Source organism: Tenrec ecaudatus, chromosome 14 (genome assembly GCF_050624435.1).
Source record: "Tenrec ecaudatus isolate mTenEca1 chromosome 14, mTenEca1.hap1, whole genome shotgun sequence".
Lineage (NCBI taxonomy): Eukaryota > Metazoa > Chordata > Mammalia > Afrosoricida > Tenrecidae > Tenrec > Tenrec ecaudatus.
Window position 1 is genome coordinate 33,457,835 of NC_134543.1, and position 27,889 is coordinate 33,485,723.

General features: G+C 41.4%; 1 protein-coding gene across 7 annotated transcripts in view; it reads right to left on the bottom strand.

Annotated features, from left to right (window-relative positions):
* The window catches only part of PCNX1 (pecanex 1), a 182,609-nt gene that overhangs the window by 118,098 nt on the left and 36,622 nt on the right, over positions 1–27,889 (bottom strand). For all 7 annotated transcript variants that reach the window (XM_075531995.1, XM_075531997.1, XM_075532000.1 and 4 more), the window contains exons 3-5: positions 24,397–24,502; positions 6,724–6,769; positions 5,725–5,814 (exon numbers count right to left, since the gene is read on the bottom strand). In XM_075531995.1, the coding sequence (XP_075388110.1) occupies positions 5,725–5,814; positions 6,724–6,769; positions 24,397–24,502 (242 nt within the window). The remainder of the gene's footprint in view (positions 1–5,724; positions 5,815–6,723; positions 6,770–24,396; positions 24,503–27,889) is intronic.

Below are 27,889 nucleotides of genomic sequence, written 5' to 3' on the forward strand. Positions count from 1 at the left end.
ATTTACCTTGGAACAGAGCTTGACAACCAAAATGCACAATAGCAGATCTTAAATATGCATTTTGACAAAGAAGGACAGCTAAATCTGCTTAGTTCAATAAAAATTTCTTGTCCTACTTTTCATAACTGTACAGACAAAGCACAATGAAAGGGTCCATAGCAAGTCAGACTATTCCTGGTGGAATCTCAATAAGAAAAAGCAGGTATCCCCACTAACCTTAAAATAAAAGAGTTACTAAAAATATTTATGGATTTAAAAAAATCTAAATTAGAACAAGAACTAAATAATTTAAAACTTAGAAATGGTCTCTAGAATGTTCCACGTCCTAATAACTGTGGTTTATAAATGCCCTATCGGGCTTTAACACACATTTTAAAGTTTGTCATGTAAAATCTATGATCGTTATCATTTTCACAAAACAACAGTCACTGGGTTAGGTTCACGTAGCCTCTAAACACCAACATATAAGCTAACATTGCATCTACTTTTTTATTATACTAAATTATGCCATTTCTAAAAACTCTCAATAGGTAACCCTAAAAAATAATTATGGAGTGACACCCACATTTTTATAATATGACTTTTATAGAAAACTTATCAACTCAGTTGAAAATCAATAGTTCTTGACATACAATAGCAATGTAAAATATTTTTGGATATACAATGGACTTTTAAACTATGCTATCAACTCCTTTCCCTGATGTCTTTAAATAAAGCAGGAATTTTATGTTTTTCATTTTAAAAGACACTGCTAAAAATTATTTGAACACGAATGTATTTTTCTCAATGTTTCCTAATAAATGTGCCATGAAAAACTCCATTTTATCAGGGAAATTGTGTCTTCGGGAAAATTTGAAGCATGTCTGCTTTCTGTTAAGACACTCAGATCAACACAGATGCTTTTTCACCTAATTAAAATTTCTTAAGCAAGTAAGTGTTACGGAAACAAATCGCATGCTCAAAGTGGTACAAACTGGTGTTACCTTTCAGTAAAGGGATCTGGCAAGATGCCAAAGTCATTGAAGAGTCCTTGCTCCATTTCTAGGAACTGTAGCTAACAGATGAGATCAGTTCTACTTCAGAGTATTCTATCACAGTTGTTCACCTCAGGTTGTTACAGAAGGTTTGAAAGCAAAATGTGCATCAAAAAATGGCTAAGGGCTAAAAATATCTTCAAAGATAATGCAAATAACATGAGGCACACGTAAGTGGAAAGGGTAGCATGATTCACGTTGTACACAGTAAAAAGGGTATTAAAGGTATAGGTATGTCTGTGTGTACGAATGCTACCACAGAAAGAAAGAAGGTCTTGATGCATGCTACAACATGGATGAAACTTGTACGCATTATACTCCGGGGGAAAGCCAGGTACAAAAGGTCGCCTTGTATGCAGGCAGGTCCTGGGTTCCGCATGGTATGCATTAAGTGGGTCTTTAAATGCAGTTAGAAAGTACAGAGTAGGCGCACACAATTCTTACTCAGCCTTATTCTAGCACAAGAAAAGGCTAGAAGCCCTTTCGAAGATTTAAGAGTAGGATTTACACCAATGAATGTGATGAGGAAGAATTTGTTGCCAGCTGATGTTGATTCAAGGCCCTGGTGGCACAGGGCACGACAAGTTGGGCTGCCAACTGCAAGGCCAGCAGTTTGAATCCATAGCTGCTCTGAGATTGACAGCCTCAGAAACCCCATGAGGGCAGCTCTATTTTGTCCTATAGGACTGAAAGGGATCAGGATCAAGTTGATGGTATGAGTTTGGTTTGGCTTTTGAAGGGACTGATTTAATCGTTTCGAGGTTGAAGGCAAATTTGCAGTAAAGGGTTAAGTACAAGTCACCCATAAGTTATACATTCATAATCCAGAAATTTACTGTAATTCCATTTTTGTGAATATGCAGATAAAATAACCTTGTTGTAGAAAGCCAAGAATCCTAAAGCACTTACTGATAAAGAGCAAAGAAAACAGCCTTCAATATGGATTATAAATCAATCTAAGAAAACAAAAATATATTAGACCAATAGGTAACATCATGATAAATACAGAAAAGATTGAAGTGGTCTCAGATTTCATCTCCCATTTAGATCCATAAAGTTCATGGAAGGAGTAGTCCATCAGGAAATCAAACAACATACTGCGCTGGGTAAATCTGCTGCACAAGACTTCTTTTAAAAACATTGAAGAGCTAGCATGTCACTTTGAAAACTGACTGTGTCTGACCCAAGCCATGGTATTTTCCATCACCTGTGATTGGATATGAAAAATGGATATTGCATGAAGCAGACTAAAGAATTAATGCATTTGAGTTATGGTTTTGGTGAAAGATACTGTTAAGAACCATAGATTGTCAGAAAAACAAATAAATCTGTATTAGAAGTACAACCAGAATGCTCCTTAGAAGCAAGGACGGCAAGACTTCATCTCACGTACTTTGGACATGTTATATTTTCAGGAGAGACCAGTCCCTGGGAAAAAGGTTATCATAGTTAGTAAAGTAGAGGGGAGGTGAAAAAGAGGAAGACCCTTGATAAGATGGACTGACACAGTGGCTACAGCAGTGGACTCACCCCTAACAATTGTGAGGATGGCACAGGACTGGGCAGTGTTGTTGTTGTTCACAGGGTGGCAAAAAATCAGAAGGGACTCAGTAGCATCTAACACCAACAGCAAACAACACAAGTACAAAAAAATACTGTAATTCAAGTTTTGTGAAGTATCCAAAATGTTGATTATATCCTGTCTTCTAGCCTCCATGCCGATGAAAATTGAGAACTAATTGTTACTAGTTTCTCCAGTCTCTGCTTAGCCTATACGCATGGGAGAGGACTAAATTTCTGATCTTCACTGGAAGACATATGTGAAGTTGTACGTGAAACTAGAGATAATGATTTATATGAAGTGCAAAAAGGAAATGATACTTCCTCCCAATACCTGATATCCAACTAACTACATCTCATAGGGCCCTCAAGTCCAAACCAGAAAACCAGCAGTCAGGTTATGGAAGCCAGATGGATAACTGCCACTAGGTGGTGCCAAACAGCAGCCAAGACCAACAAGGGTTTGGACAGAGATCCTGGGTGCCAGACCCTATGAACTTTATAATAACCAACCCAGAACTGACATTAACTGGGCTCCCTTTGCTCTCAGTGAAATTTTCACTCAGCTACTTTATTTAAAAGGACACCATCCTACATGAACCATTTAACATTTATATATTGAAAACGCCTAACATTAAACTCTGACTCAAACCTCCCATCAGAAATCCAGACCTAATCTGGTATGTCCCAAACTGAACTCATGGGATCCTTCTCTTAGACTCCCAACCCCAAACCTGCTCCTCATCAGTCTTCGCCCTTTCAGTTAATGAGGGCTCCATCGTTCCTGATGTTTAAGCCAAAAAACCTTAGAGATGCCGTTGACTATTTCTCTTACATACTCTAGCCAAAGCCATCAGCATATCCTCTCAAAATCCAGAGACACACGCGCGCGCGCATTTTCATAACCCTAATCTGTGCCTCTTATTACCTAAGCCCTAAATGCATGCAGTAACCTCCTAAGCTTTCTCCTTCTACCTTTGCCACCTTTCAATACATTCTCAACACAGCAGAGTAGTCCTGCTTAATACAGATCTTAAGACTCATATGCTCAAAACCCCTTAATAGACCCTCATCTTACTGCAAAATTAAAACCATCATGTAAAATAGTTTGCAAGACTTGGTATAATTCAGCCTCTCATGTACTCACCCTGTGCCCCAGGCCACTCTTCTTCCCAAATCTGGCCGGCATCTTCCTATCAGATGGTCCCTGCCCTCCTCACTAACATTCATTTCCTGACAGGGGACTCCCTTCAGGCTCCCTTTGCTCTAAGTGAAAATTTCCCTCGGCTACTTTGTTTAAAGGATACCATCCTACTCTTGATCTGTATTTACTAAGTACTAATACATTTTATTTATACTCATGTTTCCATACTAATAGTTAAGAAGCCACATGGAGCCAGCAATTGTTGTTTATTTACTGATTAACTTCCAGTACTCAAAATAATGTGACATCTCTTTGATACTCACCTTCCCGACATGAACACTGAAGACAGAATGGGTTCCTAAGTAATGGGGTAAAGAAAGTGGATGGTGCCCAAATGAGGATGGCATATCTGTCCTTTCATGTTTGAAAATGTAAATTCAAATATGAAAATATAGTCGCTCTTAAAAATGAAAGAAATCAATCAAATAAAAAATAATCATGAGTGGAGTTGCACAGGGAGAAAAATCACAAATGGCCAAAATCTCTATAAAATTCTGGTAACGGCAGGTCCCATGCTGGTAGAGGTAAACATAAAGTTACTCAATAAGTCCGACACAGCAAGTCAATGCTCTGCTGTAACATGTGGTTTCCACAGTTGAGCAAGAAATGAATCCGTTAGCATTAAGAGACTATCCTGAATGGAAAATGATAGGCTTACACACTGATTACCACTAAGTTAGGCAAGAAGATCTGACCAACCACAGGGAAAACAGATCTTCTCTCCCATTCCATGCTAACACGGAGGGGGGATGGGCACATGCTTACACAATTGCTGTCCTTGTTTATTGGGCACAACATAGCAAAGCTTATTAACAACCTGTGAAATGCAGGTGACACAACCTTGTTTGCTGCACTCGAGGAGGACTGGAAGCACGTGCAGGTGAAAACCAAAGACTGCAGTCTGCCGTATGCGCAGGGACTCAATGTAAAGTACACAAAACTCCTAGCAGCTGAAGTACTCGATAGCATTAAACTAGAGAGAAGATTAAAGGTGTCAAGGATTTCATGTTACTTGAATCTACAATCAACAGTCATGGGAGCGGCAGTAAAAAAAAAATCACGTATCTCATTGGGTAAATCTGTGACACAAGACCTCTTTTAAACACTCGATGTATACAGGGATTGTAATAAGAGTTGTACGAGCCCCCAATAAAATGATTAAAATTTTTTAAAAAGACAGAAAGAAAATGCAAGACAAAACCAAAAAAAAATGTGAAAGAGTAAAAGTGTGAGGACTAAGGGGTGCCTGACTCGAGCCAGGGTATTTTCAATCACCTCGTGTACATGTGAAAGTTGCACACTGAAGAAGATCAAAACAGAATCAATGGATATCTGAATTATGATGCTGGCAACGAACACTGCCGGAAAAACGAAGAAATCTGTCTTGGAAGAAGTACGGCCAGAGTGCTCTCTAGAAGCGAGGAGTTTAAGACTTCCTCTCACATACTTTGGGCACGTTATCAGATGATCAGTCCCTGGAAAAGGACAGCATATTGGTACAGCAGAAGATCGGTGGGAAAGAAGACTGTCAAGGAGACGGACTGACACAGTGGCTGCAACATTAAGCTCAAGCATAACCATTATAAGAATGATAGAGAACTGGGCAGTGTTGTTCTGTTGTGCACAGGTTTCCATGAGTCAGCACCAACTTAACAGCACCTACCACGAGCAACAAAAGCAAGCACTTAAAACACTACTCCACCAGTGGGCTTCATAAAGTTCATGGAGAAACTCCATTGTCTATTAATTCCATTTTTCTATGAACTTTCCAAGCACTCCTGTGTTACTACTAAGCCAAGTAAAACTTTATATTTCTGTGTTTAAATTATATTATTATAAACTTCTGTCAAATGTGAGCAAAGTATGCCACCAGTTCATCCCAATTCTTAAAATACATAATGACATGATGAAGTATAATGTTCTTACCTTGTTCTTCACTTCCTTCCTTACAAAGACTAGAGCTTTGGCCCAGACTTAAACTGATATCATCAGAAGTTTTAGCAGTGTCTGTATCTCCTACGAAGTTAAGAGAAACAAGTGAGGGCATTTTGTTAAAAGTAAAAGCGATAAAATGCGGCATAATCAAGAAAGGACTTCAAGGAGATATCTATACATCATGGGTCTATATATGTAGATATCTATATATAGATAGATGTAGATATCTACATGTAATGGGTCAGACCACAGGACTACTCTCATAGTACTTAAGCCAAACTCACTGAAAATGAGTCGATTCTGACTCAGTGCGACAGAGTGACCCTTTAGGACAGGCTAGAACTGTACCTTTGAGTTTTCAACAATGTAGTAACTCTTAACAAAAGGAGAAACCCCACCTTCCTCCCACTGAGATCTGGTGACTTTGAACCACTAAGCCACTACAACCATAGAAAACGTAACAGTTCACAGTGTAGCCAATAAACCTATTCCTTCAAGCAGTTTTGAAAAAGAAATGCAAATTATACTATTTCTTTTCCAAGGGGAAAGATTTGAAGCTAACAAAAATTTTAGGGCAGAAATGGCATACATGTATCTGAAATAGATGTACACAACAAAAGGGATTTTTAAAAAGCAACCGTGTTCTTCTTTAAGTGCACAAATACAGATTCTACATTAAGTCAAATTAACTCATTTTCCATGAACTGCAGCAAAACCCACGAACGTGCTTTCCCTCGAAACAAGGAGTCTTTCGCCAGATCAAAGCCCCAGTTCGTACAATGCAAGGGGTCAACTACTTTAGTGAATTCTGAATAGTGAAAGGAAACCATTCCAATCAAGTAGACTTAGGGTAAGGTGCATAATTTGATCTAAAGCCATTCCAAGAGTGAGTTTTCACTAACACTTGAACATATAGCACTTGGTTATCTTTATAACACCCCAAAATGAAATACAAAATCAGAAGCAACTTTCAAGTTCAAACACATCTACCTTTAATAGTTGCTGCTGTCCCAAGACGAGAGGAACCAGATCCGATCTGAAATTGCGACATGAAGCAGAGAAAACTAATTAAAATGTTAGCTATACATCATTATCTACAGACTATCAAGATTATCACACAAAGTTATCCTACTATCAAAACATGTTAACCCCCACAGGCATGCTGTCTCACAACCACACCACCTGTTGACACATATCTTCTATGTGCTGAGATCCTGATTCTCTAAGCTGCTCGGGATTGGTGGAACCCTACGGACAAACGCCTCCAACCTAAAGCCGCCCATGTTATACAACTATCACCATCGTGTGTTTGTGTTATGAACAAAAACAGAACCATGAGTTGAGTCTATCTAAAACGCACTCAGATTTATCAGACATATTAACAGATATTACAAACCCAATCAACCTCACTGCCTTGAGTCTGTTCTAACTCCTCGCAGCCCTACGGAGGGCACAGCAAAAGAGCTCCTTAGCACTTCCAACAGCTGACGTCTGCACATGAGCAACCGGCCTCATCTCTCTTCGAGGAGTAGCTGGTAGGTCGGAACCACTACTTTTGTAGTTAGTGGCCCAAAGCTAAGCCCACAGTGCCAACAGGGATCCCTATATGCTCAAAGAGCAACCTAAATCTTATGAAACTCACATGTTTCAATATGTACGTTACTGAGTTCCAGGGATGAAAGTAAATACTTCTTTGCAAACTGACATTAAAATTTTCAAATAGAAAAACTAAAGCAATCACCAAAAAATGCATTTTAACACTAATAAGCTTTCAATCAAAATCTGATTACATTGGAAGATAAAATATTTCCCTAAATTTCAAAGCTGTCTATCACAAAGAAATGTCACACATTCCATGAACATTTTAAGAAAACCAAATATAACAACAAGATGCTGTAATGGGATACAAGTTGGACTGCTCGGTGGAAGATCAGCAGTTCAAAACCACCAGCAGTTCTAAGGGAGAAAGATGAGACTTTCAACTCCTGTAAAGAGAATCTCAGAAACCTATAGGGGCAATTCTACCCTCTCCTACAGGGTCGCTATGTGTTAGAATTGAAATACTGGCAGTGAGTTTGGTGAGGTTGAGTAATTGTTCCCATTCTGTTTTCAAGAGATTCAGAGAAGAAAACAATCAGGCAAATTCAGATTTACAATAAACCATGAGCCCAAATGTTTTGGAAATGATGATGGCTGTATAGGTACTAATATGCTTGATATAATTGATGTATGGCATATTATAAGAGCCCCCGATCAAATGATGTTTGTTTAAATAAAAATAAGGCGTGCCGATTCATACTTCCAAAAGGCTGTAGAGTTGAAAGCCCTTCCAAGCAGGTCTACGCTGCACATAGGGATCACCACCAGACCGGATGGCTCCCACAGCAACTGACAAGATGAAATTAAGAGCAATCATGCAATACTTGATATTTTATGAAAAATGCTCATGATCACTAGCCATCAGGGAGATGTAAATTAAAACCACAATGAGATAGATACCCCTTCACACCCACAAAGCTAGCCCAAATTAAAAAAAACCAAAACCAACAAGTGCTGGAGAGAATGTAGACATACTGGAACTCATTGGTGGACTTGTAAACAAACACAGCCACCACTGTGGAAAACTTAAAGCACTGATTCTCCACCTTCCTAATGCCATGACCCTTTAATACAGTTCTGCTTGTTGTGGTGGCCCGTCCCAACCATAAAATTATTTTGGGTATTATTACTTTTGCTACTGTTATGAATCAAGTGACCCCTGTGTAAGGGTGTCGCGACCCACAGGTTGAGAACTACTGACTTAAAACAACTGGGAACTGAAATCCCTTTTGAACCAGCAATATCACTATAGGCATATACCTAAAGAAATAATGAGAAAGTAGTTGATATTTTAGCAAAGCTTTTTCATTGATGCAGTTTAACTAGTATACAATATAACATTGATTAGAACATAGATTAATATTGACTTCCAAGGGCCATGAGGGACTTCCCTGACCCGGATGTTAATTATATAGGTGCACACCAAAAACCAAGTGCCATCTCAAGTCCATCCCGGCTCACAGTGACCCTAAGTGCAGTTGACAAGACCAAATCTACATAGAGGCAGCCAGCCTCATCTTTCAGACCCAGCCACTGATGGGTCTGAACTAGCAACCTTGTGATATAAACAGCACAACACCTAATCCACAGCACCATTAGAGCTCCTTACATGACTGTAGAAATTTTAAAAGCACTACATTTAATATGTGCACTATGCTGCCTTGCATATAAGAAGCCCTGGTGGGGTTGTGGACTAAGTGTCACTATGCTAATCCCAAGGTGGGCAGTTCAAACCCATCAGTCACTCCATGGGAGTCAAATGAGGTTTTCTGCTCCCATATTTATATTTTCATGGGACCCATATAGGGTTACTCTGAGTTTAAATTAATGTGATAGCAGTGTTTTGGGCTTTTAATTTTTTTCTATCATTTTATTTGAGGGTCATACAAGTCTTATCACAATTAGTACATACATCAATTGTGTAAAGCACATTTGCACATCCATTGCCCTCATCATTCTCAAAACATTTGCTCTCCACTTAAGCCCCTGACATCAGCTCATCATTTTGCCCCTTTGCCTGATCCCCCATGAACCCTTGATAATTTATAAATTATTATTTTGTCATATCTTACAATGTCTCCCTTCACTCACTTTTCTGTTGTCTGTTGCCCAGGGAGGAGATTATATGGAGATAGTTGCAATAGGTTCCCCCTTTCCCCTCCACCCTCCCGGTATCACCACTCTCAACACAGGTCCTGAAGGGATCATCCGCCCTAGTTTTCCTGTCTTTCCAGTTCCTATCTGTACCAGTATACATCCTCTGGTCTAGGCAGATTTGTGAGGTAGAATTGGGATCATGAGAGTGGGGGGAGAGAGGGGAAGCATTTAGGAACTAGAGAAAAGTTGTATGTTTCATCACTGCTACACTGTACCCTGACTGGCTCATCTCCTCCTAGCGACCCTTCTGTAAGGGGATGTCTTGGGTATCTTGGGTCCCCACTCTGGAGTCCCCCTCATTCACAATGATATGATTTTTTGTTCTGATGATGCTTCATACCTGGTCCCTTTGACACCTCATGATCGCACAGGCTGGTGTGCTTCTTCCTTGTGAGCTTTGTTGCTTCTTAGCTAGATAGCCACTTGTTTACCTTAAGACTTTAAGACCCCAGGCACCATTAGCTTTCTTCACCACCTTTGCTTATGCACCCATTCATCTTCAGTGACCGTATGGTGGAGGTGAGCACACAATGATATGATTTTTTTGTTCTTTGATGCCTGGTAACTGATCCCTTAGGCACCTCATGATCAGGCAGGTTGGTGTGCTTCTTCCATGTGAGCTTTGTTGCTTCTGAGCTAGAAGACCGCTTGTTTACCTTCAAGCTTTTAAGACCCCAGATGTTATATCTTTTAATAGCTGGGCACCATCAGCTTTCTTCACCACATCTGCTTACGCACCCACTTTGTTTTCAGTGATTGTGTCAGGAAGGTGAGCATCATGGATTGCCAGTTTAATAGAACAAAGTATTCTTGCATTGAGGGAGTACTTAAGAGGAGGCCCAATGTCCATCTGCTACCATAATAATAAACCTTTACATATATGCACACAGATCTATTTCCACATCCTCATATGTTTATTTATATATGTACATGCCTTTATTTAGACCTCTATAAATGCCCTTTGCCTCCCAGCTTTTTCCTATATTTCCTTTGACTTTCCTCTTGTCCCACTATCATGTTCAGCCTTCATTTGGGTTCCAGTAATTCCTCTCTATTACATTACCCTTGATCACGCCCTACCAGGCTTCCTATACCCTCTTCACCACCTATTTGGATCACTTGGTCCCTGTCTCTGGGTTTGTTAATGCCACTTCCTTTCCCCCCACCTCTCCCTCTCTCATGTCCACCTATCTTATTCAGACAGACCTGCAGAGATAATAAATGCACAAAAACAAGACAGAGCAAAACCAAGCACCAAAAGAAAACAAAACAACAAATCAATGACAAAAAACAAACAAACACCGCAACAAGAAGAAAAGCATGTAGTTACTGCAAGGACTGTTTGTTGGCCTTTAGGAGTGTTTTCCAGTAGAGTCTGATGGGGTGTCAAGCCCTGGCCCCAAAGTCTATTTTTGGTATTTCCTGGGGTCTTTGTTGCTCTGTTCCGCTTGCTGCCTGTTCCATGCCCATAGTGTTTTGCCTCAGTGAGGTTGGATCAGATCAAGTGGAATTCCCACAGTGTCTCCTGTGTTGTCCCCTATAGGGCTATAGATCAATGAGGGATGTCATGTTTCATAATGGGGCCGGCCATATGGCCTTCTCTGTGCATTTGGCTGCTCTGAGTAGGAATATCATCCTCAAGGCTTGCTGGGCCAGGATGTGCTCCACTCCCTCTTCTTCCTCCTTCATTTGCTCCCATGTGCTCTGATCAGACATGTCACTCTCCCAGAGCTGCAGGTTCACTGCTGTCCTCTGAAATAAATTCTTCTGGGGGGAGGGGCAGCTGTCCACATAGTTGGAATTGGGGCCGGCCCCTCAGACCTCTCCACTGGTTCCCTACTCCATGTTGGCATGTTGCATTCACATTTTGGCACACCGGGTTGAAGTCTGGTCCCTCTTTCCCTGTGGACATATAAACAATACCCTCCCCTTGGGTGGGTTAATACCTTTGCCCCCACTACCCATATCTTATTTTTTTTCCCTTTCCCAACCTCCTTTTTAGCTGGCTGCCATATGTATCTCTGAATTTGGTCTGGCCCCTGCCATACTACCTGGTTCTCACCCCAGGAATGTTCGTATACAGCTTTTTCCCTATGCCTCTTTTGTATTTTTTTTAAAACTTATCTCAGCGGACTCATGTTATACTTGTCCTTTTGTGCTTGTCTTACTTCACTTAGCATGACTTCCTCCAGTTCTTCCCAAGCAGCAATGTGCTTCATATGCTCATCACTGCTTTTTAGCGTTGCGTAGTACTCCATTGTATGTTTATACCACAATTTATTAATCTACTCACCAGTTGATGGAAATTTGGGTTGTTTCCACCTCCTTGCAATTGTGAACTGTGTTGCAATGAGCACTGGAGCACAGATGCCTGGTTGTGGTTTGTTTCTTGCCTCTTCTGGGTATTTGCCCAGTAAGGGATTGCTGGGTCATATGGTAGCCCAATTTCTATCTGTTTTAGAAATCACCAGATCAATTTCCATAGTGGCTGAATAATACCTACAGGTCCACCAGCAGTGGTGGAGAGTTCCTGTCTCCCCACAGCCCCTCCAACATTTGTTGCTTTCTGATGTTTTGAATTGAGCTATCTTTGAGGGTGTTAGGTAGTACAACATTGTTGTTTTAATTTGTATTTCTCTTATGGCTAAAGATTGGGAACATTTCCTCATATGTTTATTAGCCATTCGGATTTCTTCCCCTGTGAAACTTCTGTTCAGGTCCTTGCCCACCTCTGCAGTGGACAATTAGTTTTTGTTTCTTTTTGGAAGCTAGCAGAGTACTGTAGATTGTAGTAATAAGGCCTTTGTCTGATGAGACATTACTAAAGATGTTTTCTCATTCCGTGGACTCTCTTGTTACTCTCTTGGTGAATTCTTTCGATGTACACAGGTGTTTTATCTTCAGTATATACCATTTGTCAATTTGTACCTCCTCTGTGTTTATGTACTTTCCTATTTCTGATAGCCTATGTATTCCCTGTGCCAATGTTCTCAAGTTGGCCCAAATTTCCTCATTGATGGCCCTAATAGTTTTGGGATATACTTCAAGCTCTGTGATCCACCTTGAGTTTATTCTTGTTCGTGGAGTGAGATAAGGGTCTTGCTTTACTTTTCTGCAGGTAGAAATCCATTTTTTCCAGCACCACTTGTTAAAAGAGGCATCTGCTTCCCATTGGATATTTTTGGGGCCCTTATCAAAGATCAGTTGTCGGTATGCTGATGATTTTTATTTCTGGGTTTTCAGTTCTTTTCCATGGGTCTGTGTATCTGTCATTGTACCAATATCATACGGTTTTGACAACTGTGGCTGTATAATATGTGCTAAAGTCAGGTAAAGCAAGCCCTCCCACTGTGTCCTTCTTCTTGAGGAATTCTTTGCTAATTCTGGGCTTCTTCCCTCTCCATATGAAGTTGGTAATCAGTTTTTCCACTTCTTTGAAGAAAGATGAGGGTAACTGTATCAGGATTGCATTAAACTTACATAGTACCTTAGACAGAACTGACATCTTTACTATATTGAGTCTTCCAATCCACGAACATGGAATATTCTTCCATTTGTTGAGGTCACTCTTGGTTTCTTATAATAGTGTTCTGTTGTTTTCCCCATATAGATCTTTTTGTTCTTTTAGTCAGGTATATCCCTAGATGTTTCAATTTGTGCTTGGCTATTGTGAAGGGGACCACTTTTTGATCTCCTCTTCTGTGGTCTTATCCAATGTGGATAGCAGTCTGATGGACTTCTGTTTGTTGATCTTGTATCCTGCCACTCTGCCAAACTCCTCCATCGCTTCCAGTACTCCCCTTGGGGAATTTTTGGGATTTTCCATATATAAAATCATCATCTGCAAATAACGATAATTTCACTTCTTCCTTCCCTACACAAATACCTTTGATGTCTTTTATTTGCCGTATGCTGTTAGCTAAAACCTCCAGTACGATGTTAAATAAGAGTGGGGACAAGGAGCCGACTTCTCTGGCACCCTTTTTCAGAGATTGTGTTCGCCTTTTCTCCATTGACTACCATGTTAGCTGTTGGTTTTTCATATATAACTTGTACTGTCGTGAGGAATTTTCCTTCCACTCCTATCTTCTCGAGTGTCTTAAACAGGAATTGGTGTTGGATCTTGTTGAATGCTTTTTTTTGCATCTATCAATATTATCATGTGGTTCTTATAGTTCTTCATGTCAATGTGATGAATAATACTAATGGTCTTTCGTGTGTTGAACCATCCCTGCATCCCTGGTATGAATCCCACTGGTCATGATGAATTGTTTTATATGCTTTTGTATTCTAGTGGCCAGTTATTTTGTTAAGGAATTTTGCATTGATGATCATTAGGGATACTGGTCTGTATATCTTGATTCTTGTGGGATCCTTGCTCGGTTTTGGTATCAGAGTTATACTAGCTTCACAGAAGGAGTTAGGGGGTTTGCCGCCTTTTTCTATGTTCTGAAAGAGTTTGGGTAGGATTGGTATTAGTTCTTCCCTCAATGCTTGGTAGAATTCTCCTGTGAAGTCATCTGGTCCAGGGATTGTTTTGTTGTTGTTAGCAATACCTTGATAACCTTGTCTATTTCTTCTTTTGCGGTTCTCCCCTTCCTCCAGTCGATTCTCGAGGTCCGTTAATCTGCTACTAGTTTTTTGTTATCTCCCGCCTAAGCTCTGTATTTCCCTTTTGTGTGTGGACTTTATGCCCTCTATCATTTCATCATTTTTCTGTATTGTTTCCCTCATATCCTGTATGACTCCAAGCAGCATTCTGAAAATTTTTTTCTGTGGCAGATCAACGTCTGCTTCTACTATACAAGTCGTTAGGTTCAGGACATCTGACATTGCCTTTTGTTTCTCCTGTCTTTTCATTGAGGTCCTTGGGGCTGATGGCTGTTTGCATTGCATTGTTTTAGAGGAGCCAGGTGCCATTTTCCAGGGAGTCCAAGAACACTGGCTCTCTCTGGGAGACTTGTAGAAATGTTTCTTCAAACTGCCTACAGCTAATTTCACTATGGAATCAGCCTACCACTTTATCCTCCTGTGGCTTCCCTTTCAGGGGAGTGCCCCAGAAGGCTGGTGGGTTGCCTGCTTTGGTGTAGAGCACAGTGAATGGTGGGCGGAACTGCCTTGGCCAGGTAGTTCACTGCGGAGATTGGGCAGATGTTTCTACAGCAGCATAGTACGCTGGTGAGTGTTGGCCAAGCTGCCCTAGGCTGTGTAAGGCACTAAGGTAGACGGAAGTTCCCTCAGTCACGTGGAACAGAGGAAAAATAAGAGCTCCCCCAGCCACACAGGTAGGAATTCCCTGGTAAGAAGTTGGGCAGAGTATCCCCTGATGGAAGTCAGCTAGGCTTTCCCCAGCCTCAGGCTATGCTATGCAGGGTGGAGCTCACCTAACTGGGTGGGGACAGGCGTAAATGCCCTCGGGTAAGGGGAGTGGTCTGGAAGTTGGCAGTGGTGTGTGAGAGCACAGGGAAGAGACTAAGATTAAAAAAAAAAAATTTTTTTAACTAAACCAGCTGAGACTGTGGGGGTTAGAGTAGAGAGGGAAACAAAAATAACAATATAGCTGAGCCCCATACCTGCCCGGGGGGCTGCAAGTGTTTAATCCCTGCCCCAAGGTGGTAGCAAACTATGGCTGTGTTGAGATTAAGCTCCTATGCCAGATCCAGATGGTCCCAGCTCTGGTCCCGACAGTGGCAGGGCTAAGGTCAAACCGTAGCTGGCCTCTGCTGTGGTAAGGCAAAAGCCCCCAGCCCCTCAAACCCTTATGGATCTGTGCCTACTTATGTTTATGATGCTCCTCCTGCAATCCAGCAGTGTTGACTTTCCCTCTGAGTAACTCCTGGGCTGATTTCTGTGCAGTCCCTCTGGGATGTGTTATCTTTCCGGAATTCGTGGTTTAAAATTTTACTGCCATATATTTCCCCATGTTACACAATGTGATTGTTCACTCACATTAAGAAGATTGTATAATCATCACCACAATTTCAGATCATTTTCTTCTGGTCCTCCTTGTCATTTTCCCAATCACCCATTTTGCCATGCCCCTTGGTAATTATTAATCTAGTTACTGTCTCTAAAGACTTACTACCTTGAATTTTGTACACATAAAGTCATACAATACACAAGGAGGAAGCACACAAAAACCCAACAACAGCAACTAGGCACAGGAAAACTTCAATCAAAAGAAAGCAGAAAATATGAAACAACTTAAAAATGGGTAAAAGGGGACCACAAACACCGTGATAAGGCATTAATTTTAACCTATATACGTCTGCCATAATCTACTTTATAATACGCTCTGTCTGACAGCAAGGCCATTCACATCCCTCGACTGTGTTCAGAGGGGATTCACCAGAGGTTTCATTCATGTGGAGACCCTGAAAATAGATTTGGGGTTACCGCTGTCATCCATAGCCTTCTGCAAACTGGGTGCTCATAATTAAACTCCTCAAGATTTGGATTTTATTATTTACAATCCTTGGATCACACAGCTGATGTTCTTCATCCATGTGGACTTCAGTTGATCCTTCATTTAAATGGCTGTTGATTTTAAGCCAGATCTTTAAGACTCTACCAGTGGTTCTCGACCTTCCTAATGCCCCGACTCGTTAATACAGTTACTCATGTTGTGGTGACCCACGAACCATAAAATTATTTTCGTTGTTACTTCATCACTGTCATTTAGCTATTGTTATGAAACGGGCAACCTCTGTCAAAGGGTCATTCGACCCCCCTAGGGGTCATGACTCACAGGTTGAGAACCGCTACTCTATATACTACTCTTTCTGATAGCTGGGCACCATCTGATTTCTTTCACCAAACTTTGCTGTAGCACCCATATCTTCAGTGATCTCTTCAAGAGGGCAAGTATCAAGTAGGGCCACATCTTAAGAACTAATTGTTCTTAGATTGGGGCTAGAATTAAATATACGCTCCAAATCCACTCATGTATCTATGGTGGGGAGTGTGTGGGGGGAGGGGTTCACTTTGGAGACATTATTGTCATTGTACGAGAGAGATTATAAACCATCATCCCCTGGGACATAAGGTAATTATATTGAGAGTGTCATGAACTTAGCCAATCATATAGAATTGAAAACACTGTTGAGAAAGGTAAATTATAAATGTATAGGCAGGCTATAGACAGCAAGGCATGAATTATTGATTCATACAGATTAAACTCTTAAGTGACTGGACAAAATTAACACAAATAGGGGTTGGCAATCGGGCAACATTTTAACATTCATTCGCAAAGGTCGAACCATGCCTACCATAAGAAAGCAGGAGGGCATTGAAATAGTAAAGATATGGTAGTCATGGGCCATCAATGATTGGCACTCTCAATCCAAGGGATCTAAACCAAAATCTAATGACCACCAATCCATAGCCCTGGGATAGTAGTCATCAGCTTCTTCTCATACTAGGGCCATTTAGGTTTAAGTCCAAAGGTGTGTGTTGGTTCCTCAAATCTGCTACAGGTGAGTTTGAGGTAAGTACAGTTCAATTAGTGTGTTTTCTGGGACTTCCACACTGAATCCTCTTGCTGTGTCCTATAAAGAATGTTGTACACCTCAAAAGAACAGTCTGAAGTCTTCACTGTCTACAGCACATGGTCACCAAAGTCTGGAGAAAAACCAGGTCAAAAGTGTTCAATTAAGACCATAGTACCAGGTATACTCTCCCCTTGGGTTCTATATAAGTATTACTAAGCAGCTTCCTGGTGGGAGGTTGTTCCACCTGGTTTCGTTTGGGGGTTTGTTTTTGTTTTTTAATGCTGTATATATAATCAGTAAAGAAGTTAGCAAAAATAGACATACACATGAGAGTTGAAACCTCCTAATGTACCTGATAAAAAACAGACTTTGCAATTATTTTGGTTTGTTTTATTAAACTTGATTCTCCAACATTTGCCTCATTTCCACTTTCAATGAGACATAAAATGCACAACAGTTAGCCAGAAGGAAAAACAAAGCCAACGAGCATTCTGCTGCAAAGTCAAGTTTCAATCCTACTACATTCGCTAGATAAGTCAGACACCTGACATATGCGACTGTTCTATCAGAATAATAAACACATAACCTCTCATCCAGAAATTTTAAGACAAACAAGTAAATTTTAAAAGTATTGCTCTGAGCACACCCTCTTTTAGGAAGCTAAACTTTAAAACATTTTTTTTAAATGAGGGTTCGGCAGTCATCATTTGAACATGACCTTAAGTGCGCCTTTCCCTTCCTTTAGCAAGTTTCCCTCTTTATTCAGATTCTGGGTGTACAGCTTTTCAGCCAAGAGACGAGGGTCTAGCTACTGGCTAGTGGCAGGTCTGCGACCCAGGTGTGATCAAAGAGGACATAGGAGCCTCCACTGGGGCAGCTCAAGAAAAGGCTTTCATGTGTCTGAGTGCCTGTTTGGGGAGAAGCTGTCTACCCAATCACCCCTCTGTGTACTCACTTCTCAACAGTCATGAGCTGCTGAGTGCACCCTGCAGCCCGACAGGGAGAGCCAAATGTCTTGCCAGAACCCTATCAATATGGAGCAGCTTTATAAATGCCACCCAACCGCCTCCAGGCTGAGAGGACGTTCATACTCCCAGTTCTTCAAGTCACAGTTACTTAAAGATTCTATTATTCGCAAACAAAAGCATTCTTAACTGACACAAAGATGATGGCATCTTATTCTTCGCATCTTTCAGTATTATTTACGTTTAATCCGCCACTGTCAAAGAATAAAGAATGGACCGTGCCTGGGCATCAATAAAGGTTACATGTGAAACAATAGGGAAATGAGTATATAAAACTGTGATACAGCCCAATAAAAGAATGCAATGCAATCTCCAAGAACCAAAGGTTGTTTGGCTTGTTGGCTAAAACATGGATAAAAAGGTGGCCTGCCCTAACACAGCTGAAGTGCTAAAATTGTCTTGGTATGCTGTAGAAAATGGTATCCAAAGTCTGAAGGAAATGAGAAAGCTAGAAAGGATTTATCATGTCAGACCCCCTCCCCTCCCCAGAAGTATGCAAAGGACAAGTGTTTTATCAATGCTATGAAGAATAGATTTATGAAGGGAGTCCCGGCATCCTTAAAGAGCACTGTGACTGCTCTCCTCTGTGGGTCAGTTATGACTGTGGGAAATGCTGATACTGGATGAGAAATCTCAATGAATGAAGGTGACTGGATCCCGGGGTGACAGGGGCCAAGCAGCACTTTGTCACCAAAGGCATGGGAGCATGGTTTCTGTGATGAGTCAGTGCATCAATGCAGTCACCAAAAGAGTCTGCCTCTAAGACTATGGCACTGGCTTCATGGATCACGGTGTCTCGGAGGGAAAACTGTCAGGAAGTCTACTAATATTGGCCTGATCAGTATAAATGGAAAATGCTAGGTTGGGTAAACAGAAAGTCTAACCTATTTCACCAAAACAGTGTCATGACTCCTCAATCAATTTTTAAATTTGGGTCTGTCAGCCTCTCAAATGAAGGGGAGGTTCATTTATCTTGAGAAAGGGCTCAACACTTTTTAAAGTGTACTCTTTAATGGGTGGGAAAGCAAGTTTGAGGACTCGGGGTGCCTGATCCAAGCTGTCCCTGGTATTTTCATTGCCTCATTTGCATATGGAGATTGAATAAGGAAGACCCAAGAAGAATCGATGCATTTGAACTTATTGGCAAAGACTACTAAAAGCACCATGGAATGCCAAAAGAACGAACAACTCTGTCTTGGAAGAGGCAGAGCAAGAATGTTCCATAGACGTGAGACTGGTTAAGACTTCATCTCACATTACTTTGGGCATGTTATTAGGAGAGATCAGGCCCTGGAAAAGAACACCATGCTTGGTAAAGCAAAAGACAGTGAGAAATAGGGAGACTGTCAAGGAGATGAGTTGACCCAATGGCTGCAGTACGAGCTCAAACATAACAAGTGTGAGGAGGACACAGAAATGGACAGTGTTTTAGGGCCGCTGTACACAGGCTCTCTATGAGTAAGAACTGACTCAATGGCACCTAACTACTGGAATACACACATCACGCTCAACAACCACGAAACCAAAAGATCTAGATCAGGAGTCCTCAAACCACAGCCCGCGGCCACATGCGGCCCGCCAAGGACATTTGTCCGGCCCTCCGGGTGTCTTGATCCGGCCCACCACGTGTTTTTGCCCCATTTGTTTTTTTACTTCAAAATAAGATATGTGCAGTGTGCATAGAAATTTGTCCATAGTTTGTATTTTTTTTAAACTATACTTCGGCCCTCCAACGGTCTGAGGGACACTGACTGAACTGGCCACCTGTTAAAGTCTGAGGACCCCTGATCTAGATGGTGCCCAGCTACCACTACCAACTGCTTTAAAAAGGATCACACTAGATGGTCCTGGACAGAGTGGGAGAAAAATACCGAACAAAAAAATCATTTGTGTCCAGCTACTGAAAGAACCCCCAAGACAATGGCCTTTAGTCACCCTGTAGGTCTAAACTGAACTCATCCCTGTGGTCGGATAAGCAATCATTTAAGAGCCAAAGGGCAATATTACCCAAGGACAAAGGTCAGCGGGTTAGGAGAGGAAGAAGAGTGGAAATCGGAAGCATGGGGAGTAAGCGGGTGCGACGGGATAATGAAGGGACTGCAGTGGTTAAATGGAACCAAAATGTATACAAATTGTTGAATGTAAAACTGATCACTTGTTCTGTAATCCTTCACTCAATTTACAATGAAATGTTGGGGTTTTCGCTATTTGTTTGTTTGTTTTGAATGTGTCTTCACACATTAGAGGTAGAGGTGACATTTAACTTCATTTAAACTAAAACAGTTTAGTGCTTTTCTCTTTGCCAAGTGCCATAGCAAAGTCCTAGTAAGGAACACAATGTCAGAGACAAAAAATATTCCTTCTAACTAGAAAACACACCAGGCAAGGCTAGCTCCTCAAAGCCTTGCTTTGCCTCTCTCTGTCTCTAGTTGGAAATAATCATTTGCTCCTCTGAAATAACTAGGCCCTATTATGTACCATTCTTATAGTAATTACTACTTTATAGCTTATATTTATATTTCCTTGGCAAACTTAATTGCCTTACATTAAGCTTTTATCTCACCTATTTTAACTTGTTATTTTAAGAAATCAGTCCTGGAAATGAACATCACACTGAAGTAAAGTAGATGGTGGGCACAAAAGAGGAAGGCCTTTAATGAGTCGTATTGGCATAGTGGCTGCAGGCTGGGGGTCGAGGCTAACAACAACTGTAAGCACAGTGCAAGACCAGGTACTGTTTCATTCTGTTGTAGGTCGGGTCACTGTGAGTCAAAGACAACTCCATGGCACCCAACAACAAGATCATTTTTGTTACCTATATCACATCTACTGAGACTAAGAACTCTGTAAGACCCATTATAGATCCCGGACCAAGAAAAATGCCTTGAAAACTGTTGCTATGAAATAGTTAAAGGAAGCCAACTGACAGGGAGCAGGGGAATAAAGAGGAAAGATTTTAAAGAGAGAAGATAAAAGGAAGAGAAAAGGCAGTAGTGAGATGACAATAATAATGAAGAGGCACTGTGTCTAGAAGCTCACTGCCTAGTACAGAACACATCTGCCATGACGAGAGTATGTGAGCGCCACATAGACATTGTGTTGAGGAAACCGCCATGCCTCTTCATCAGTAATACCAGTCACTATGTCTGTCTATATATATATAAATTGTAAAGCCTAACTCCTTCACTTCAGCTCCTCTAAAGGATAACAGTAATTAATCCATGACAACCATTTCTTTTGTCACAAACTAGAACACCAAAGCTCAAAGGCATAATAAAGAACTCTCTCTCACTGCCAGCAAGTCGAGGCTGACTCACAGTGAGCCTGTCAGTCAGGGTAGAACCTGTCCCTGCGCGTTCCCAAGGCTGTAGCTCTTTATGAGAGTAGAGAGCCCCGTCTTTCTCCCTCAGAGCAGCTGCTCGTTTCAAGAAAACACAGAGCCCATTATGCCACTCGGGCTCCTCCTGAGAGTCTGTACTTTGTACAGTATTTGTGCATTTTTATTCAGGAGTCACTGCTTAAAGAAAACCAAAACAGACAGACTACGAGGATTACACATGCCTCGATTGCCTGCAGACCGGGGCTGCCTCCCAAACAAGCCAGGTGAGCTGCAGCTGACAAGGTGCCTCGGGCACTCCCCAGAGTGGCAGGCCTCTGCCGGCTCCTTCACCAGATCTGAGGAGGAAACAGGTGAAGGTGTGGTTCTCTAAAAGGTGGCTGACAAAAAGCAGGCTTTGTGGGACAAACTGACATTGCCTGCATCTGTTAGGAAAGAGGGATGGCTGGACTGACTGCGAATTCAAAAGGTGTCACCATATGAAGCATAAGTAGAAACAGAAAAAATAGGTAAAAAATAGTAACACTTTCTTCAGACTGGAAGTGTAGACACAAAACTGGAACTAAGACACAAAGTCTCAACTTAATTAATAAGTCATAACTATTTTCCACAATGTTTCCATTGATGTTTTTGTTTTGAAATCATGACTTTCTCCATGTGCTTTTTGGGGGGAAGAAGACAATTTAAAAGACCCATTTGTCCTCTGCTGCAATTAGTCATTACTCAGACTGTTAGTGAAAAAAGTCACAATTCAACTGAAGTGTGACTCATGAAAGGCAATGCAAATAGAGGCGAACCTGTCATAATACACTGAGAAAAATGCACAAGGCTTTAATTCATAAAACATGGTGTCTTTTCATAACATTGTTCTTACACAGTATAGGGCTGACAAGGCAGACAGCGTAACAACAAACGGGAGTTCGGAATCGGGTCTGCTGGAGTGTCTGTGGGGAGGGGAGTGGCAACGGTTAAGTGCTTAACCGCCAACCAAAGGCTGGTGCTTCAGACCCACCTGAGAGTGCCTTGGAGGACAGGCCTGGAGATCTGCTTCTGATAGGTCACAGCCTTGAAAACGCACAGAAGCAATTTCGACTCTAAACACCTGGCATCACCCCAAGGCAGAAGTGACTCAGCAGCCAACTAACAATGATGAGTGCCTACTCATTTATTAACAAGAGAAGCTTAAGTTCAAGTCTAGCTCTACAGGGCTATTATCTACAGATAGTCAGAAATCACAACTGAAAAACAACTCAGCACAAGGGAGTGTACTAGCAGTGAGCAAAAGAGGAAGATCTACTCTGTAGAGACTTATAAACTGTATTGTGTTAGTCTGGGTAGACTAGAGAAACAAATCCATGAACATACATGTGCATAAGAAAGAGATTTATACACAAGAGCGATTGACTATTGAGAAAGCATCCCAGCCCGGTCCAGGTCAAGTCCATAAGTCGGATATTAGCCCTTATTTCTGATATCAATCTGTAAGGTCCTCTTCAGACTCACGAAATACATGCAATGACAGAAGATGTAGAAGATCATAGGCCAGTGGGTAGAAGTCTTTGGATCCAGTGGCACTGGAAACATCTCAGTGCTGACAGGGGTCTCTCTCTGGCTTCTCCAGCTTCCGAGGTCTGGTTGCATCCATGCAGCTTGTCTTCTGCAATGTCTCCCAGGGAGTAGCAGCGAAAGAGTGTGTGTCTCCTGCCTCTAAGAGGAATTCCCAGATTTCCCACAATTCTCAGCAGAAGACCGTGTTCACACAGAAGTCTCACTGGCTATCTCCAGATTGACAGCCTAGACTCCACCCTACACTGTTCATCCTTAAATTGACAACAGATTAGGTGACTACCACATGTATGATGATATGATACAGCTTGTCTGGATCCTGATAAAAATTAATAGTTTCTTGTAGCTAATGAAAGGGCTGAAAAAATGGCCACTGAGGCACACAGTGATTCAAAATTCTATTATGAGAAGCCCTCTCAAGTTTCTCACAAATTATCTTACCAACATGCCGGAAGAACATTATTTCAAAGAAGTGAAATCATTTTCAGTGAAGGCAAGTAGAAATAGCTGAGGCTTTGACTGGTGTGGGAGCTATCTGAAGAGAGTTCAGGAGAACTCAATGAGGGAGTTAATATAGAATGGATAAGAGAACTGCAGCAGCAACGGCGCAGGCAAGGTCAGAGAGGATGGAGCCCAGCAGGCTTCAGCCACGTTTTGAGATAATACTTTCAGAGTTTTTATGTTAAGTTTAAAGTTACACAGCATGAAAGCAGTAAAATTGGCAGACGCAGGTGTGTGTCCTAATTCTAGGCCTCTAATGAAAACCTGGGGCTCTGTGAGATTTTGTGCAAGTGGTTCCGCTTCTTGCCTGTGTTTTCACGGCAATAACCACAGACATCTCTCCCCTCGACATAAGGATGGTGGGTCAGAAAGACCAGCTACTGGTTAGGTAGAGACTGGTGGGATCCCCAAGCCTGTGACCTTTACCTGTCAGGCGTAGGACTGAACTTACCTCCGACGTAGAACAGACAATCATGACTTCAAAAGGGCCATCATGAGTTCAAGGACAAAGTTCGGAGGTTAGGCAAGGAGGAGGAATGGAAACAAGGCACATGGGAAGCCAGTAGGATAAGCCACGGTACAGTGAGAGGATTGCAATGGATGAGGTGAATCAGAACATGTATGCATTGTTCAATGTAAAATCACAGTCTGCTCTATAAAACTTCATTTAATTCATAAGTTTTCAAGGGCTGGGGCTTGGGGGTATGATATGAAGGTAAATGAGAGGGCGTAAGTTTTGTAAGGGAATTGACCAGAACAGTCTTTCTCAAAATTATATGCCCTAGCAATGAACATGTAATACATGCTCAGAAAAGAAACAGGGGAAAAAATAAAATTAATGTGAAGTCAGTTAAAATAAGTTTACAAAAGATGCTATTAGGAAACAATCAATAAATGATAAACCCAAACATCAATCCATAGCTACAGACATGAGAGTTCTGGGACCACGAACAGGAGGAGGGAGAAGGCAAAACGCACAGGTTCCTACCTGGTTGCTTGGATCGAGACCAGCATAAGAATTTCTTGAACTGCAACCAACTGGGGGTGTGGCTTCTCGAATGAACTCAGACATTTCAATCCCTCCGCCAGGATCACTGTTGGAGAGGAAACGAGGAAAAACAGAGTAACTGTCATTCTAACACCAGTGATTTTTTTTTTTTAGGTTTTTCTAATTTTCTGAAAACTAAGAGGTTATGATTTGTAATAATATAAACCAGCCTTAATAAAGTAACAATCATTCTTCACTTCTAAGTCCGGTAATCTGGACTATTTTATAATCAAGTCAATTCTTGAAAATATTTAAAAACTCTCTGATCTCAAACTGTGTTCGCCCAATCCAAATGAGAAACTTGCCTTAATTACAATTATTACATAATAAATATTTTATGGTATGTGCCATAAAGCGATTCTAGCAGAGAAAAATAAATTGGCTGACTATGAACAGAAAATAATTGGATCTTCCTGTGCCAGAGGAGACTGTCTGACTAAGCCACATATGAACGAGCAAGCCCAACTTTTTTTTCCTGGTGAGCCAGCTCATCCCAGACTCTCAGGGTTTGGGGTGATGTTAAGCAGCCAAAGTCAACCAGCAGATCCCGTGTCCCTGGCCATAAGGATTAGTGCACACACATGAGCCAACTGTGGCGAGGAGTGCTTCACTGCTGACAGGAAAGCTCTTTGTTTCTGCTGGTCTTTGTGCTGAGAAGACACAGGCCTCTGGGCCTGCTGCGGCCGTCTTACAACCACCGGAGGAGAGAGCCTGACGAAGCAGTCAGAGAGTGGATGAAGAGAAGATGCAGGAATACACTGTCTGTTACGGACACTGCACCCGGCCGCAATTGAGGGCCTCCTTTTACACACAGACTTCCTCGGTGGTGTTGTTGCTGTTGTTAATGTCTTTTAATTTAAGCTTTTTATTAATCCAAGTTTTATTATAAGTGGTATCTGTGGCTTTAAGTAACAAAATGTTCTTCATTTCCGTTCAGTAGCCATTCAACTTACCATGCAATGCTCAAAATGTGGAAACAAAGAAGATACAATCCTACACTCCATAACAATAAGATATTACAACAATAAGCAAGTAAACTATCCATGATAACACAATCAGATTACAAATCACACACAGACTTTCAGTAACATGAACCATAAATTATAAATCCCTGATGCTGATTCAAGCTGGATATTCTGACAACTGCAATCAAAAGAAATGAGAAAAATAAATCTGTTTGCAAGTATACCTTCCATTTAAGCATTTATCACTAACATAGTTTGAATTCCAGTGTTTTTATTATTCATGGTGTCTTAATTATACTGTATCCCTGTTTGCATAACAGGTTCCTAACTCTAGGGCAGGGGTCCTCAAACTTTTTAAACAGGGGGCCAGTTCACTATCCCTCAGACCCATTGGAGGGCAGGACTATAGCTTAAAAAAAAAAACTATGAACAAATTCCTATGCACACTGCACATATCTTATTTTGAAATTAAAAAAAAAAACAGGGCAAAAACACCCGGCGGGCCGGGTAAATGTCCTCAGTGGGCCTCATGTGGCCCGTGGGCCACAGTTTGAGGATGCCTGCTCTAGGGGAACTGACTTCAGTTATCTAACTAACTGAGGCCCAGTGAGGAAAAAGTGCCTTTCTACCTTGCTATCCTTTTATGAAACAGAATATACTAGAACTCAATCACAAATCTGATGGCCACATCAGAACCTACTGCCCACATGTGAGAAAAGCAGAAGACATTTGTTTGTTGGCTGCCTAGCTTTAGTTCACACAAGCTATTCAGGTCAGGATGAGAAATATTCTTATAAATTGAAAAAAACCTTGTCAGTGCAGAGTGGTAGCTCAAACCATAATGAAGCAGAGATGGACAGCAAGAAGAAGATTATATCGAAGACTGGAATGCACTCTCCAAACCAGAGCCCATGAAACCAAAAGATAGGCCAGGTGAGGATTCAGGAGTGAAATATGCACTACAGGAAGGAGAGAGCACTGCATCTTGCCTAGTTTGTAAAATATACATGTAGCTGCTTTCTCATCTATCGTTCACATTAAAAGTTTACCCATTTAGTGTGAACAGTCTGAATGTTCTCCACCTATCCAGACATATACAACTCTAAGTATCAGTCAGATACAGAATATTTTCATCACTTCAAAAGAAACCTGAACCCTTTACCTATCTCTCCTAGCCCTCCCAGCCCTAGACCTTATATCTGTCTTGACAAATTTGAATCCTTCACATATGAATGGAGTCATATTGTCTTACATGACTGGCTTCTTTCATTTCACATGTTTTCAAAGCCATCCATGTTGTAGCATGCACCAGTACTTCATTCCTTCTGATGCCAAATAATATTCCATTGTGTGGATGTACCACAATAGTTGATGGGCGGTCTTGCCTAATTCTATATATCACTTGTGGTAGCAAATTCAAATTATTGTGATCAGCGTGTAAAGCATCATTAGTAATAAATATTAATACATGCAAAGGAGTTTTAAAATGTTCAAAGAAATTCCATTATCTTTTCATATCTCCACATTTTTAAATTCCCTCATATTTAATCATGTGCTTTATTTGCATTTTCTTATGAAATCTTCCCCAAAACCTATTATTTAAATACATTATTCTCATTTTAAAAATGGAAAATCAAAAAGTACAAAAACTTACCTAAGATCTAAGGAGAATGAGCAACATAAACAAAACCACTGGTACAACTTTTAGAGAATAAAGACTATTACACATCTGTCTGTTGGCCCACGTTATAGTGAATGCACCTTACTTATTGTCAGTGGAGACTGTGATAAGATTTCAACTCCAGGCCCACACAACGCCAAAGCCCACATTCTTTCCAACAAGCCACACTTCCTTGCAACAAGTACGACAAGGAAGACCCCTTTCCAGTAAAAAACAAGAGAAAACCTGAGTCTCTGAACAGGATTTCTCCACCTCAGCATGGCTGACTTTGTGGGCCTTGGTGATTCTCTATTATGGGGCCTGTCCTATGCATGGCCGGATGCTGAGCACCAACTCTGACCTCAACCCCCAAGATGCCAATAGCAGTGTCCCTAGTTGTTAACAACCAAAAATGTCTCCGGACAATGGCAAATGTTAGAGACAGGGGGTTGTCCCTCCAATGCCTGCAAAGGCCCCCACAGAGGAGGTTAGAAAGAAATCAGCCAACCATTAGACAGCTACGAAGACCCCCAAACTGAGCATGCCCATACTCAAGCCCTGAGCCAGGTGGGAGGTACACCTAGGTAGTCCCCACTAGGCCCGGGCTCATGACATCACCCAAGTGGGCTCAACTCAGCCAATAGGGTCCACTAATACCTTCAACCACACCTTCCCCCTGCCAGAGGGTGGGCTAGAATACAGACAGGGAGCATACCCTGGCAGGCTCTCTTGTGCCCTCCTGCCCCCTACACCCTCGGTCCCTGGGACCCACCCCCACGCAGTTCCGCACATGTGACGCTCTCTTCCA